This window comes from Orcinus orca, chromosome 13 (genome assembly GCF_937001465.1).
Source record: "Orcinus orca chromosome 13, mOrcOrc1.1, whole genome shotgun sequence".
In the NCBI taxonomy this organism is placed as follows: Eukaryota; Metazoa; Chordata; class Mammalia; order Artiodactyla; family Delphinidae; genus Orcinus; species Orcinus orca.
Window position 1 is genome coordinate 33,335,022 of NC_064571.1, and position 15,526 is coordinate 33,350,547.

At 46.5% G+C, this 15,526-nt stretch overlaps 1 protein-coding gene and 1 long non-coding RNA gene across 2 annotated transcripts in view; one reads left to right on the top strand and one right to left on the bottom strand.

Moving 5' to 3' along the window:
- ANTXR1 (ANTXR cell adhesion molecule 1) overlaps nucleotides 1-15,526 on the bottom strand; it is a 244,980-nt gene that overhangs the window by 93,589 nt on the left and 135,865 nt on the right. Inside the window, 1 exon segment of the mRNA XM_004277021.3 lies at nucleotides 8,434-8,529. Coding sequence (XP_004277069.1) covers nucleotides 8,434-8,529 — 96 coding nt within the window.
- Nucleotides 8,451-12,635, top strand: LOC117195584 (uncharacterized). Its single transcript, XR_004475324.2, has 3 exons — nucleotides 8,451-8,588; nucleotides 8,767-9,006; nucleotides 12,024-12,635. It is a non-coding gene; the product is annotated as an uncharacterized LOC117195584 (long non-coding RNA).

Sequence of the window (15,526 nt, forward strand, 5' to 3'; positions counted from 1 at the left end):
GAGGGCAAGGTGGAGATGAGAACAGACTGGCGTGTGGTGCAGAGCTCTGAGGCGAGGGCAGGCCATGGCAGGGCTCTGCATGCTAGTGGGAAGCAACCTTGTCAGCTGCAGAGAGAGGTGTGTCCAGATGGGAATGGGTGGAGGCTGGAAAGGGATCCAGAAAGCACGATGAGTCTAGGCCCATGATGCCTGGCTAAGGAACTGCTTGTACTTGTCAGGTTTCTACTAAATATGCTTCAGTGAATCCCTTTGGTGATGTTAGGTTTGGTTGTCTGGCCCTGAAAATGAAATGCTATGCTTAAAGGTGTGGAGGACATTATTTGAAGAATTTATTTTCATTTCAATTTAAGGCATGTCAAGTTCCTGATTAGTTTTTGTCCCTTGCAATTTGTCATTCATTGAACTACCCTAGAAATTCAATAAAGTGAATTAAACATGATCCTTTACATAATTCTTTAAAAACTGTTCATAAGATACCTACGAGGCCTTTAAAAACAAACCCAAACAAAAGGGAACCGCATTTTGTTTCTCGCGGGAGAAATTCTCAAAGCACGCACAAGATCCTCTCCCAATATTTGCCGTTATTTGAACAGAAATATAATGGTCTGCTTTCACCTTAATAGTGTAGTTTAATTAGCTGGGCTGCAGAAGAATTCCGACTCTACAGCAGGATCTCTTTTTATTTTCTCTCTAGTTGTGGTAAGAAACACATAACCTAATCTTAACCATTTTTAAGTGTACAGTTCAGTAACGTTAAGTATGTTCACCTTGCTATGCAACGAATCTCCAGAAACTTTTTCACCTGGCAAAATATGGCAAGATCTTTTGATTCAGGGTTCCTGATATACAATTAACCCCCTAATAAAATGGGCAGATTTCTAGGATTTTATTTAAGAAGCTGATAAAAGTGTCTTTTGTTATGTAATATTTGATACATATAAAACAATGTGTACAACATACATGTAATTTATGAAACCTGATAATAATAATACAAACACCCATGAAACTACCATGCCCTACAGTTCCACCGGTCTGTGGGTTCCTTTCGTATCCATTCCCCTTCCCCCCATTAGTTTAGTTTGGAAAACATATGAATTACATAGTAGGCACTGTACTTCTTTGTGGGATGATTTTCTGTGACAAGTTTCTCCGTCCCCTGGAGGAGTTCATTGTATAGTGACAGGAACATATATATGAATGAACACTTGTGACAGAATGAGAAAATTCGCTAATAGATGTGTGAAAAAAGTGCTATGAAAACCAAGGGAGGTTGGCGCTAATTTTCCCCAGGTGGGAAAAAGGAAAGCTGAGACGGAGTGATCAGTGAACCGGGCTTTGAAGAAAGAGGAATTGTTGACAGAGTAGATAAAGAAGATGAAAATATTTCAGCAAGCGGAAACAATATAAGCAAAGAGATCATTAGTAGCTATGAGGTATGTTCAAGGAACCCCAAAGAATAGAGTGTGCCTGGAGATGGCCCTCCTTCCATTTAGCTCCTCAATGAGCTTTGAGATATACTGAGTAACAGTCTTGAGCCAGGCATGGTTATGCGCTGGGGAACTACAGCCCTGGCTTCCAATAGCATATGTCTACAGGGGAAGATTGACAAGCAAACGATCAGTGACAACGCCATGGTCAGTGCCATGAAGGAGTCCGCACAGGGTGCCAAGGGGGTCCGGGCACAGGGAGGAGTAGGTGGGAGGTGAGGTGGAGAAGTGGGGTGTGGCCGGGTTGAGAAGGGTCTACGTACGCCATGTCAAGGAATTTGAAGTCTGCTTTAGAGATCTTGAACAGTCAAGAGGATTTGGGGCATGGAAGTGAGTGGGACCATGACCTGATTAGTTTTCTTTTTTTAAGGGAAAAAAACCTAGTGATAGTGAGAAAGGCTAAAAGAGCAGTTAGGAAGTTATTGCAGTAGTTCAGGCGGGAGATGCAGAATCTCAGACTAAGGCAATGACGTTCGTTCATCCGTTCATTCCACAACTATTTATTAAGCAACTAATGAGTGCCCCGTATTATGCTTATGCTGGGGTAAAGGGTGCAGATGGATGTATCAGATGAGATGGCGTGTGAGAGAAGAGGATGCTCTACAGACACCTGTGAAGTGAGAGAAGACTAGGAGAGACAGAGGAGACCTTGGCAATCACTCTTCAGTCTAGAGTTTGGGCAGCTCAGAGGATGGTGACATATCTATCGATGAAGAGCAGTTCTGGGGAAAACATGATGAATTTAGCTGGGACACGATGGGGAGAGATGCCTACATTTGAGATGCCCATTGGGTACCAATACTATGGGCCTGGTCTTCTGAAGCCGAGGCCAGCAATGGGTGGACACATTAAGTAGCCATCAGCGTATCCATTGTAGCTGAAGTCATGAGCATTAGTGATATTGCCCAGGGACAATGTGCAGAGAAGGTTGAAGACAATCCTGGAGAACAAGAGGTGAGTGGCAGCAGGAGGAGACAGGGGAAAACTGAAGACAGATTTAGAAGAGTCGGCAGCAGCCAGCAGAGGAGAGAGTTGAAAGAAGAGAGTGCCCATTGCTGAAAGAGCTAAAGAAGAAGGCAAAATGAGCAGAGATCCCTGGCTGGGGAGTTCAGGCTTGCAATGTATGGGCTAGAGCAACGATGCTGATGGAGGCCAGGGTGCAGTGGGCCGAAGAGTGAATGGAAGGAATTGTGGACAGTCTGCTCTGCAGAGAAGTTGGCAGATGAAAGGGAGGGAGAAGGAAGAGGGCGGCTTGAAGGAGGAATAATGTATGAGACATTTTTAAAGGTTGAAAGAGGCCAGTAGGCAGCAGGGAGGAAGACAGTGTAGAGAAAAGGATGAAGATACCACAGGCAGAGGCGAATGAGAGAGAACAAAATGAAGGACATGAGTGGTGAGAGAGGCAGAGGGGCCAGGCTGCATCCGGGGAGGGGAGGGATGTTGGAGCAGCACGCATGAAAGTGCTACTTGAAGTGGAAGGTTTCTCACAGGACAGCTTCCACCTCTCACTGAGACAGAAGGGCAGGCTGTCTGTTGAGAGTGAAAGAGCCAGAGATAGGACAGTCATCTCCAGGAGAACGGGAACAGTCTGGGAGAGACACCATGGGGGTGGAGTCTGGGGCTCCACAAAGATGAGGTGAGAGTTTGCTAAGCAATGAGAAGGCCTCGTAAATGTGCAGTGGCCCCAACAGCATGCTTGGGCAATTCTCTTCTGAAGGGATCATCATGGAGTAGGAGAGGAGAAGACTGTCAATTGCTCTGTCTCGGTATAAGGATGGGGCAGGGCAAGTGGGCTGGGTGTTAGGTAATCGAGGGTGTTCATGAGAGCGTCAACATGGGGTCCGTAGGTTAAGACACCAGGCAGGCATTTATCCTCTCCCCCAGATTTTTGATTTGAAGGAGCCAGTCCCCATTGCTAATCAGAATCTATCAGTGTCTGGTGACCTGCTGAAATTTAGGCAGGATGTGATGGCCTTTGCCTGTGTACGTAAAGCTACCATCCTAGTTAGACTGCAGGCTTTCAGGGTGCTGCCTCTTGGCTGGGATGATGGTAGACTCTCAGGGTTACCTGCATGTTCTAGATCTGTATTAGATAATATTTACCTCTAATACCACTGATTCATTGTGGACTTTTTTCCTCCATATGTTCATACGTTTACTCATCCAGTACATTTCAACTCTTTTTTCCCATGATCCTTTTCTCATGCAGATTTCCTAGTCTTCCTTTTTTTAAAGTTCAATTTAGAGATTTCAATAATATTGGACCAAATTTATAAGTGGATGGAGTGTCCATAGCATGACTTAAAGCGTTCTGGCAATGCCCTTTGTGGAACTGAGGCAGGGTTTTATTTATTCATTTATTTTTTTGTAAAATATTGGCCCCTGAATTCCCTTTTTGAAAATGCAAATAAGCACAGGGTACATAGGCTGATGACTCTCTCTCTTCCAATGTGAATATTTTTAGTGCCAGTGAATAGAGTTAGGAATCTTAGAAGGCAAAGATTTACCTGGGGATACTGAGGGCCACGTTGGGAAACACTGAAAACTTTGGATCCAAGATCTGGCCAATTCTCTCTCCATCAGTCATTACTGATAGATTATTCTCTGCTACGCGGGCAATAAGTTAACCCAGGTTCCATCTAGGTGGGAGATAAGAGCCAGCTGGGAATGGGGTCCTTCCAGAAAGGCAATATGCAATGGGTAGCACCAGTCACTCTCAGCCTTCAGATTTCTTCTTCCAGGACCAGCAGGAGGCAAGAGGATGCTGACGGCTGCAGAAGGCTGGCCTCGTAGTGTCTATTATGCCTGATCTGGCCATACTGGTCGTTACATGTTAAAATGCTCTTTATGACTAGTAAATAGTGACCTGAGTGCCTGCCCTTGTACCCCTGCCACCCTACAGGACTTCATGGACCATCCCCCATCCCGCCCCATATCCAGCCACTAAAGGGTTAATGTTTGGCTCAATTGGGATGGAGGCCTTGCAAATTGTTAAAGATTTTGAATATTATTCCCCGGAAGAACTGTGCAGAAGCGGGAGGAAGGCAAACCTCATGGCTCCTCATGTTACAGACCCTTTCTGCTCTCTGGCTATTTCCCATCATGGAGATATGGCTTCGGTACCAGGCCATGGGGTATTTCCCACACTCAAGACAGGGCAGGGAGCATGACAGAGGAAGGTTTCAGGGCCGTCATTTACAAGGATGCCCTCTGCTAGTCCCAGACAGTGGTGAGGGCGTGCTGTCACGCGGGGGAGAGAAACTTGCTGCATACGGCATCCTGGGGTGCGGGGAGATGACGTTTGCCCTCCTTCCTGTATACTTCCTTTAGAAAACATGTGAATTTACCCTGTCCTCCTCAGAACATCATCACTCATAAAGGAAGCCAGCGATCAACGAGTAATTTGGGGAGCACACTAAGCATCAGAGCCCCAGACAGCTTTCAGAAATATGTGGAAGGGCAGTTTTTAAATGCTTCATAAACAGGAAAATCAGTCTCTGAGATCTTCCCTTGTAAAGAAATTCCTCAGGACTTACAAAATCAGGCCACATTAAGACATTTTTGCTGTCTTCCAATCTATCTGGCTTAACCAGATAGATTCGCTGAAAAATATTCTGAATATTGCAAAGCAATCTGACCTTGTGTGATCCTGCCTCCAATAATGAAAGGCATTAAATAAGAGACATTTTCCTGGAAATTAAAACCACGATAAGATATCACTGCGTGCCTGTTAAGATTGCTATCATCAAGAAGACAAGAGATAACAAGTATTAGTGGGAATCCTTGTACACTGTTGGTGGGAATGTAAATTGGTGCAGCCACTATGGAAAACAGTATGGAGGTGCCTCAAAAAATTAGAACTAGAGCTACCATATGACACAGCAATTCCAATTTTGGGTATATATCTGAAGGAAACAAAACCACTATCCTGAAGAGATACAGACACCCTCATGTTCAATGCAACATTATTTACAATAGCCAAGACATGTAAGCAACTTAAGTGTACATTGAAGGACGAATGGGTAAAGAAGATGTGGTATACATATACGATGGAATAGTATTCAGCCATGAAAAAGAAGGAAATCCTTCCATTTGCGACAGCATGGATGGACCTTGAGGGCATTATGCTAAGGGAAATAAGTCAGGCAGAGAAAGACAAATACTGTATGATCTCATTTACATGTGGAATCTAAAAAACCAACTTCATAGAAACATCAGATTTGTGGTTGCCAGAGGTGGGGGCTGGGGTACAGGGTTGGGGGTGGAGGAATTGAGTGAAGGTAGTCAAAATGTACAACTTCCAGTTACAAGATAAAGCTCGGGGTGTATAATGTACAACAGGATGACTACAGTTCAGAATACTGTATTGTACATTTGACAGTTGCTAGGAAAGCAATCTTAAAAGTTCTTATCACAAGGAAAAGTGTGTACTATGTGGGGTGATGGATGTTAACTTACTATGGTAAACTTTTTGCAATATATACATGTACCAAATCATTAAGTTGTATACCATAAACTTATAAAATGCTATCTGTCAATTCTATTTCAATAAAACTGGAAAAAAGAGACATTTCTCACTAATATAAATTGAATGCCATACTGTACGGTTATATATTCCTATTATAGTAAATATTTTAAAATATTAATAATAGTAATTATTAATAATAATACAAGGAACAATCTTAAGCAGATATATAGATAATCCTTTAATTTTCACCATCTACCTATGAGGTCAGAGCTCTCATCGTCCTCATCATATAAATGAGGAAACTGGGGCACAGAGAGGTTAAGTAACTTGCCCAAGATCACACAACCAGTAAATGGTGGAGTACTGCTTGGCTGTTGTATTGTTCCTAGCTGTCCCCACCCAGAGGTAACTGTTTTTAATAATCAAAGGGACTAAGTGAACAAAGGGTGATGCCTACTACAACAGAAGCCCCAGTGTTCACCTCAGGCTGCCACCGCCAACACTCCCAGCCACCCTCTTCTTTAAGAGCCCTCTGAAAGTTTTCTTCCCCCGAGAATTCCAGACTTGAAGATATGCTTCCTTTTGAATCACCATAGAAAGCAGTCTGGCTGCCTCAGTGGTTTTTTTTAACCTTAAAAATAAAATGGTTATGCAGCCTTAAGTATTTAAACATTTAAATCTGGGGCTGCTGTGCTTAAGACTGCTTAAAATCTTGGTGAAATCACTCCAGCCTGGGTTACACTAATTGACCTGAGACTTGCACCTGTCCCTCCCACCAGGGTCCCTCCCACCCACACATTCTTGTCTGCTACGAGTCATCTTTTCCCCTCAAAACCAGAGGCTTCTGTTGGTGCAAAAGCCTCTTTCTTTCCAGAATCCTTGCCACAGGGATCCACATCCTGACTGAGTTTTGCATTCATCCATTTATCATCCCTTTAAAGTGTTGTTTGAAACCATTTCTCCCTTTTGTTCAAGTCTAGTGCTCTATGAGGCTTCAGTTTCTGTCCTACACACAGATTTGAGTCGCCTTGCACTGTATGCTAAATGCTGGATTTCCAGAGATAAAGTGGAGACAAGCTCTAGCCTGGAGATGCTCACCATCTGTTTTCCTCTGCTGGGCCTGCCATGGAAGAACTGAGATGCAGGGAATGGAAGAAGCTGTGGCAGTGGTGCAGCGCTCGCTTCAAACGCACCTGCCTTTACAGCGCGTGCTCTGATTGTGCATGAAGTCAGGGCATGTGCTAGAACTAGACTTGCAAGAGCTAATGTTTTTTTTTTCATTTGAATATTACTTTGTTTGGTCTTTTCCTGGTTTGGGGGCCAGGGAATAGAAACTGATAGACAAGCACATATCATTTGGGCACGGCAGGTGATGGCGGGTTATCCCAGGCCCTGCACTATTTGGGGATGCTGGCCAGAGCTATGTGGTGGCTCCAGGTGACGGTGATGGGGAGGAGATCCTTACTGATCTTGTGCTGGGCACATAGAGGTGTGTCCTATAAATGGTACTAAAAGAATAAAATAAAGGTAGGTGCCACTCTTTTTTTTTTTTTTTTTTTGCGGTACGCGGGCCTCTCACTGTTGTGGCCTCTCCCGTTGCGGAGCACAGGCTCCGGACGCGCAGGCTCAGCGGCCATGGCTCACGGGCCCAGCCGCTCCGCGGCATGTGGGATTCTCCCGGACCGGGGCACGAACCCGTGTCCCCTGCACCGGCAGGCGGACTCTCAACCACTGCGCCACCAGGGAAGCCCGGTGCCACTCTTTATTGTTAAAAATAAAGAGGCCTCAGGCACTTTCTCAGATGGACTGACTAGTTGCTAAGACCAAGGTGGCTTTGGAAGAGTATCAGCTGGTGCAACTCAACAAGTGTGTGTGCGTGTGTGTGCATACGTGCACATGTGCCACACACACACACACACGCATGTGTATTTATTACACATCAAGTAACACTCATCATTTACAGTATTCTGCTGATCCTTCCTAGGCACTGCACCCAGAGCAGCCCCTTCACCTGCTCCACCCAAAATGGTGTGTCCATTGGCAAACCGTAACGCATACTGACTCCTAATGACTCATGATTTTATCGATCATGTTAGTTTCTTTTTTTTTGCATTATGTGGGCCTCTCCCTGCTGTGGTCTCTCCCGTTGCAGAGCACAGGCTCCGGATGCGCAGGTTCAGCGGCCATGGCTCACGGGCCCAGCTGCTCCGCGGCATGTGGGATCCTCCCGGACCGGGGCACGAACCCATGTCCCCTGCATCGGCAGGCGGACTCTCAACCACTGCGCCACCAGGGAAGCCCGATCGTGTTAGTTTTTGCCAATTTTGTAAAAATTGTACAAAAGACGCTAGACTTATTGTTAATTATTTACACAGTTTCTTGTTGCCCTCTACCTACTCATGGTCCTGTTAACCTGTGTCATTCTTTGCTTTGAGCCGCCTGAGGTCTGAGGCCGGGGGAGAAGCTTGGGGCACTTACCACGGTGCAGCAGAGGGGCCAGAACCACCAGAGGAGAGCCAGGGCCAGAAGCAGGAACAGGATCAGCAGGGCGATCGCCAGGATGGAGCCATCGGACTGCGGGGCCGAGAGAGAGGGCGGTCAGCAGTGGGGCCGGCTGTGCGCGCAACCAGCATGTGAGCTTGCGGGGCAAGGCAATACCTGTGGTCTCTCCCTCCCCGCACTCCCATCCCCAGTATGCAGATTTAAGTCCCAGAGAAGAGCACAGTTTGCCAAGTAAACTGTGCTGCCCAACATTCTGGGCAACACACTCTATGTAGTCAGTTCTCATGAGAAGTGGGTTTGTCTTTTCAGGGAGGCCCCATTCTTCTCTTGGAACAACAGCCTGAAGGACCAATCCTGCAGGAGACAGAGCAGATGGCTGCCTTTGCAGCTGGGCACTGAGATGGCCTACCACCGCCATCTGCCTCCGGACCATCACCCTGTGCCCGGTGACAGCCTCCCACTCCCTGGAACTGCTGTTCCCGCCACCCCTTGGGCTGGACTTGGGACAATTCTCAACTCAGCCTGCTTGCCTGAGCCCGTGTCTCGTAGGTGCGTGTAAGAGAGTCACGAGGCAAAGTCTAGAGCCCACTGATGGGATGTGATAAAGGGCAGAGGGATTCCAGGGAGTAGAGGGTGAGGCAGCTTCTGCTGACCCTGGGAGGGGAGGGGTGTGGTGACTGAGTCAACGCTGCTCTCGGGTCCAATGAAGCAGGCGCCCAAGACAAATCATGCCCACTTCCAAACATGCCTAGGCCAGTCCCCAAGACAGACAGTTGCCGTGGGCTGACATGATGATTAACTTTCATCAACAGAGATCCCACTCCCTCGGTGTCAGTATTCTGGGGCTGCTGGTTCAAGGGAGCAGATTTAAGTCCCCGCCACCACCCCTTCTTCCCAGCTACCGGGAGTGCAAGTGGGTACAACCTTTGGAGCTGGGGGCGAGGGGCAAGTTGTCACAGGTATTAATTGTCATAGGTACCCCTTCTGAATATAGCTGGCAATATAGCTCCCCCCCCAAATCAGATATGTTTGCACAGATGCTGATGATAAAGGAAAGCAACCTAAATGTTTAACAATTAAGGAATAGTTAATAATACATGGTAGAACCACCAATTACTCTGTAGACATTATATTTACACATAATATTTAAATGACCTGAGAGAACAGCCCTGATATAATGAGTGGACTTATGTTTGCCAAGAGGGAGAGAGAGACTGAGGGCTATTTACTCAAATAGTAATGGTGATTTTGCTGGTAGTGGATTTATGGTAATTAAAAAAAAAATCTGTCTTTGCCTTTCTTTTTCTTCGTTGAACATTGCACAATGAGAAAGTAAACTCCTGAAGTTGTATTTTAAAAATCTGCACTTGGGGCTCCTCCCTATGGTATCAGGGCTCACGTGGACCTGGGGTTCTCACCCAGGATCAGTGGACCTATGGGGTACACAGATGGGCTCAAGTGGATGGGAGGTGTGACCCTCCCGAAACAACACTCATGACCTTCAGAGCATGTGTCTTCAGGGGAGACTGTTCACAGCATGATCAGACTTTCAAAGCTGCCCTCTCCCCAACCATTTACAGAGGGGGAGTTGGATGGCCCGTCCGAGGCTACACAGCAGGTTAATGGCAGAGCTGGGGCGTGACTCACCCCTACTCTGAGTGCTCAGTGGGGGCTACTGGAAGCTGTTTAAAGGCAGCTTTTACTCCCTGGAATGTCTTTGACCCAAAAGCCAGGGAACTAAACACTCAGATCCCACCAAGCCAAGGCTTGGGAATGCCAGATTGTCCCCGAGGGAGCTGCACCTCACAAGTGCAGGTGCAGGGCTGGGCAGTGGGTGGGGAGAGGGCACAGCAGCCAGAGGACGCTCTTGGACCCACAACGTTTATGCAATGAGCTACGGCAGACGGATGCTGTCCTTGAAGATACAAAGAAATCCCGTGTGTTCTCCAAACTTACTGTTAGTCAAGGACAGCCCCCTTGATCTTTCAGTCTCTACGTTCCATGCCCATAAAATGGAGATACTGAACCTCACCTGCCTCATTGCATTGATGTGAGGGGAAAATGAGCTGTAAGATGTAAGCAGACATGGCTGGACAAGTGGGATGGAAGCTATCAGGTCAGACGCTGAGCTGTAACTCATCCTCCCTTTGTTTCCTCGTGGCCAGCAAACATGGTGGCCATTTCAGATCATAAGTCCGTTTGCCGTCGGAATAATAAGTGGTTTGGTTACTGCAAGGCTTATAAAACAGTGGTCTTTCAGTATAAGGTTATAATTTAGTAAAGACTACAGACTGCATTTATTCCCATTATATGCAATCTCCCCTCTCCTGATTTTACTTTCACTCTAGAGAGAGGAACTGAAGCAGAAAAGCTGATATATTGTGGGGAAAATTATTTTAATTCCTTCTGGAAAAAGAAGGAATTTTCCTGTGAAGTGGGGAGGGTGGAGGACCGGGACCACAAGGGGAGAGGGGAGGCTTCAGCTCCTGAAGGAGATTTCCTGGATTCAGACAAAGCTTCATCCGGCCCGTCTCTGACCAGGCTTGGTCTGCCTGGTCCCAGCCCTCCCTTCCGTAGTAAAGGAGGACAGCGTGGGGCTCAGCAGGGGCAAGGTGCAGTGGGGACGCTGGGGGAGTGGAAATGCAGTGGGGCAGACGCTCCTGGAGGGACTGACCCTTGCTCTGGATGCAGCCCCCAGTAAAGCCCCCCAACGCACTGCCTGGTTTTCAAGATCTTCCAGCACCGTTATATACAAACACCCAGTGTAAAAGGGTCACCGTCAGACAAGAGGCATGAATCTCTGATGAACTTAGACATGAAGTTAATGTCCTACAAGTAGGTAACATGTGCATGCAACCTCGGAGGAGGTTCGTTCATGGATTCATTCAGCAAACGTTTACTGAGGGTCCGTCCGGTACCCATGGAGCAGACCTCAGCGGTAAGGATGGATCACACAGAACCAAGGTGCTCATGGTCTGATGAGGAATATGTATCAACCGTTACTCACACTCAGGGGCCTGTGTGTTATTCAACAGCTGCACACGCAGCACCTTTAATTAATTAATTTATTTTTGGATAGTTTTTATTTTATTTAAAAAATTTAAAAAAATTTTAACACAATTTTAAAGGTTACTTTCCATTTGCAGTTATAACAAATGGTGAGCTCTATTCCCCGTGTTGTACAGTACGTCCTTGAGTCTATCTTACACCCAACAGTTTGAACCTCTCGCTCCCCCAACCCCTCTGTTGCCCCCCCAACCTCCCGCCCGCCACTGGTAACCACTAGTTTGTTCTCTATATCTGTGAGTTTCATGCAGCACCTTTTATGTGCCAGGCAGTGAAAAAAGCAGTCTCTTGAGTCTTAAAGCTTACATTCTGGTGCAATAGTAGTAATGATAGTGATGATAATAATACTTGTTATCAGTATAGCTCGTATTTATTGAACACTTACTATGTGCCAGGGACTGTCCTTTCTAAATATGTACTAACATGCTTTCCATGTGTTAGTTCACTTAATATTAACAACCTTATGAATTCAATAATATTGTTTTTTTCCTATCTTACAGAAAAATACTGAGGCAAGGACAGAAGAAGCAACTTGCCCAAGGTCACAGGGAGAAACCAGAATTTAAAACTGGGCCATTTGGTAAGACATGAAAGCAACCTAAATGTCCACTGACAGATGAATGGATAAAGAAGATATGATACATATATACAATGGAATACTACTCAGCCATAATAAAGAATGAAATAATGACATTTGCAGCAACATGGATGGACCTAGAGATTATCATACTAAACGAAGTAAGTCAGACGGAGAAAGACAAATACCATATGATATCACTTATATGTGGAATCTAAAATATGGCACAAATGAACCTATCTACGAAACAGAAACAGACTCACAGACAGAGAACAGACTTGTGGTTGCCAAGGGGGAGGGAGGGATGGATTGGTAGTTTAGGATTAGCAGATGCAAACTATTATATAGAGAACGGATAAACAATAAGGTACTACGGTATAGCACAGGGAACTATAGCCAATATCCTGTGATAAACCATAAATGGAGAAGAATATGAAAAGGAATGTATATATGTGTATAACTGAATCACTTTGCTGTATAGCAGAAATTAACATTGTAAATCAACTATATTTCAATAAACTAAATTTTTAACAGAGTTGGGCCATTTGGTTCCACAGCCTACAAGTTCAACCAGCAGGTTACTGCCCTCAGCAAGCACTAAGAACTAAGTGTCTGGAACTAGCAGTGAGGCGGTGACACGGGATTCTCGCCCTCAGGGCGAAGGAGAGCTTGGCATTCCTGCACAGAAAGAAAACACAAAGTGCATGGTGTAGGGGTGAAGGAGGCAGGGTCCCCACTGTTGGAGCCCAAGCTGAGGGGCATGGCTTCTATCTTGAGCCTGAGTGGCTTCAACCTGGGGAGACTGTGATCGGACTTGTTTCTTGGGAAGTAAATGCTTTCAATGCATAGAGTATGGACCTGAGGGGAAGACTGGAGGTCGAAGGCCCAGGTGGAAGGCTCCTGCAGTCCCTCCCAGTCTTTTAGGATGACATTTTACAGGGTCACTCCTTCTGAAACTCTTGCATTTTCATGGATGTCTTTGTACTAATTTTACTAACGATACCGACTGTTATTGTGTGCTATCTGCATTCCCGGCGCTAGGCAAAGTGCTACCTATGCATGAGCTCATTTAATTAAACGAGCCTTGTTAAAGCAGTCTTGTTGCAGGAACTGTTATCCCCTTTTTGAATAAGGAACAAGGAGACTCAGCGAAGGTATGTAACTTACCCAGACCCTTCCTGTACCACTTATGGACATATTTATATGCCCTCAATTTTAATGTTGCAAAACTGGGAATTGAACCTTCACAGTCTGATTTTAGAACCTTGTCCCCTTCCACTTCATCATTACACTCTAATGCCACATTTATAAAAAATTCGCTTAAGGAATATCTATACTAGAAAGACTAAACATAAGGCAGCTGCATGAGAGACTGAGACCGCGTTTGTAATCGCTCCATCTGATGGAAGGAAGTTCATCCACACGGCTCCGGGTGGATCAGAGAGTCACATGGTGCAAGTGTATTTCAGAGTGAAGTCCGAAAGGGATGGAGACCACAGCAGGGCCTGGTTGCCCCTTATGATCTTGAATTGGAATTTCTATCAATTACCTTGTGAAGAGGAATTGACAATCATGTAAGGATGGCTCTGTGTTACCTGTTGAATGAATATGAGTATGTAATAGAAATACATACACATCTGCCCTGTTTAGTATCTGCTTCATTCGTGAAATTTGTTCAGCTACTCTAAATGAATCCTTTTGCATTTTCATCTAGTCCCAAGATGAAAAGCCCCTTTGGGTGCTAAGACTCTGCCGTGGGCCGGGAGGCATGTGGAATGTTCCACAGCCCACACCATGTAGCCTGGTGGCCCAGAACCTGGCTCTGTCCTCCTGCACTGGTGCAAACTGCCTTGGCTCCTTGGGCTTTGGCCTCCAACCTACCCTCCTGTGTCCCAGCTCACTGTCTGCTGGCACACCCTGTGTTACGTGCTGCCTGCTCCCCAAAGCTTCTTCCTGGATCGGAGCCCAGGAGGGTCATGGGCTGACCACTGCTCTCAGCCTGACTCAGGACAAGCGTGTGGACTCGGCCTCTGCTCCTCCCTTCACCAGGGCACAGGGTGGTAGGACTGAAAAGACCCCTGGGCCCACACGGCCTCCACCATGGGGCTGAGCAGGGCCATTTGGGTCAGGGCCTAAATGCGCCTGCCCAGGCTCTGTCTTGGATGGCTAAATGGCAGGAGGCGAGGTGGCTTCCTCACCACGCAGAAGTTCCGAACCAGCCAGCCTCCAGGCTTGGAAGCAGATGCATCCTCCAGGCTCTCTGACGCCGGGGAGGGGAGCCTGAGTGGGGCCTTGCCTGGACCTGACTTTCTGACAAGAAGCGAGAGCAGGAGCTGACCTGCCCAGCAAACTCTGCTCCTGTCCTTGCTGGGCAGCCTCTGCATGGAATTCTCTGGAAGCTTTGAAAGAGATTTCAGAAGGGAAGGCAGCAGCAGATAAATAACCAAAGATTGCCTCCTGCCACTGTTATCTTCCCAACAGCCTAGATACCAACACAAGTTAATTTCTTATTTTCTTTAAAAAGTAAAAGTAAAGTTTAATAAATCAACATGGCCCTTTGGTTTAAAATATTTCCAGCAGGAGGTGGGGGGCTTTGGGGTGTGACTAGAGATGAAAGGAAGCGGTGCTAAGGAGGTACATCTTCCAGTTAGGGGAGGGGACATCCATTTTCTTCAATAAGTAGTAGTTTTATGCCTTTTTCCCTATGAACGCTGAGGTGTAGGATGCTCACAGAGGCCTGCGGTGGAGCACGCAGACACAGAATATTAAACATGAGGGCAGATGCTCGGGCTGCTCCTTCCTCTGGTCATTCCTTGTTAGGATAAATTTCCCTGAAGGCTGCCTGGCTTGCAAGGCAAATCCCTGCATCATGGCTTTTTATATATATTTTTAAATTTTTATTTATTTATGGCTGTGTTGCGTCTTCGTTTCTGTGCGAGGTCTTTCTCTAGTTGTGGCAAGTGGGGGCCACTCTTCATCGCGGTGCGCAGGCCTCGCACGATCACGGCCTCTCTTGTTGTGGAGCACAGGCTCCAGACGCGCAGGCTCAGTAGTTGTGGCTCATGGGCCCAGCCGCTCCGCGGCATGTGGGATCTTCCCAGACCGGGGCTTGAACCCGTGTCCTCTGCATTGGCAGGTGGACTCTCAACCACTGCGCTACCAGGGAAGCCCCCATCATGGGTTTTTAAAATGCCTTTGTCCCCGGCTCACCAAACGAGGGCATCTTTTAAGATGAGGAAGCATTGTTTTCAAGAGAATAGATTTGGAAACTTGAATAATGAAAGCATCTCTCACATGGTAGGTTTCTAGTAATTTTGGATTTCTGACGCACGGCAGGGGGGTGAGGGATCTTGTGTGACAGGAGAGAGGGAGGCCTCTGGGCAACAGAGCATCAGGCATCGCTGTTCCTTCCTGTCTTGTTTTTTT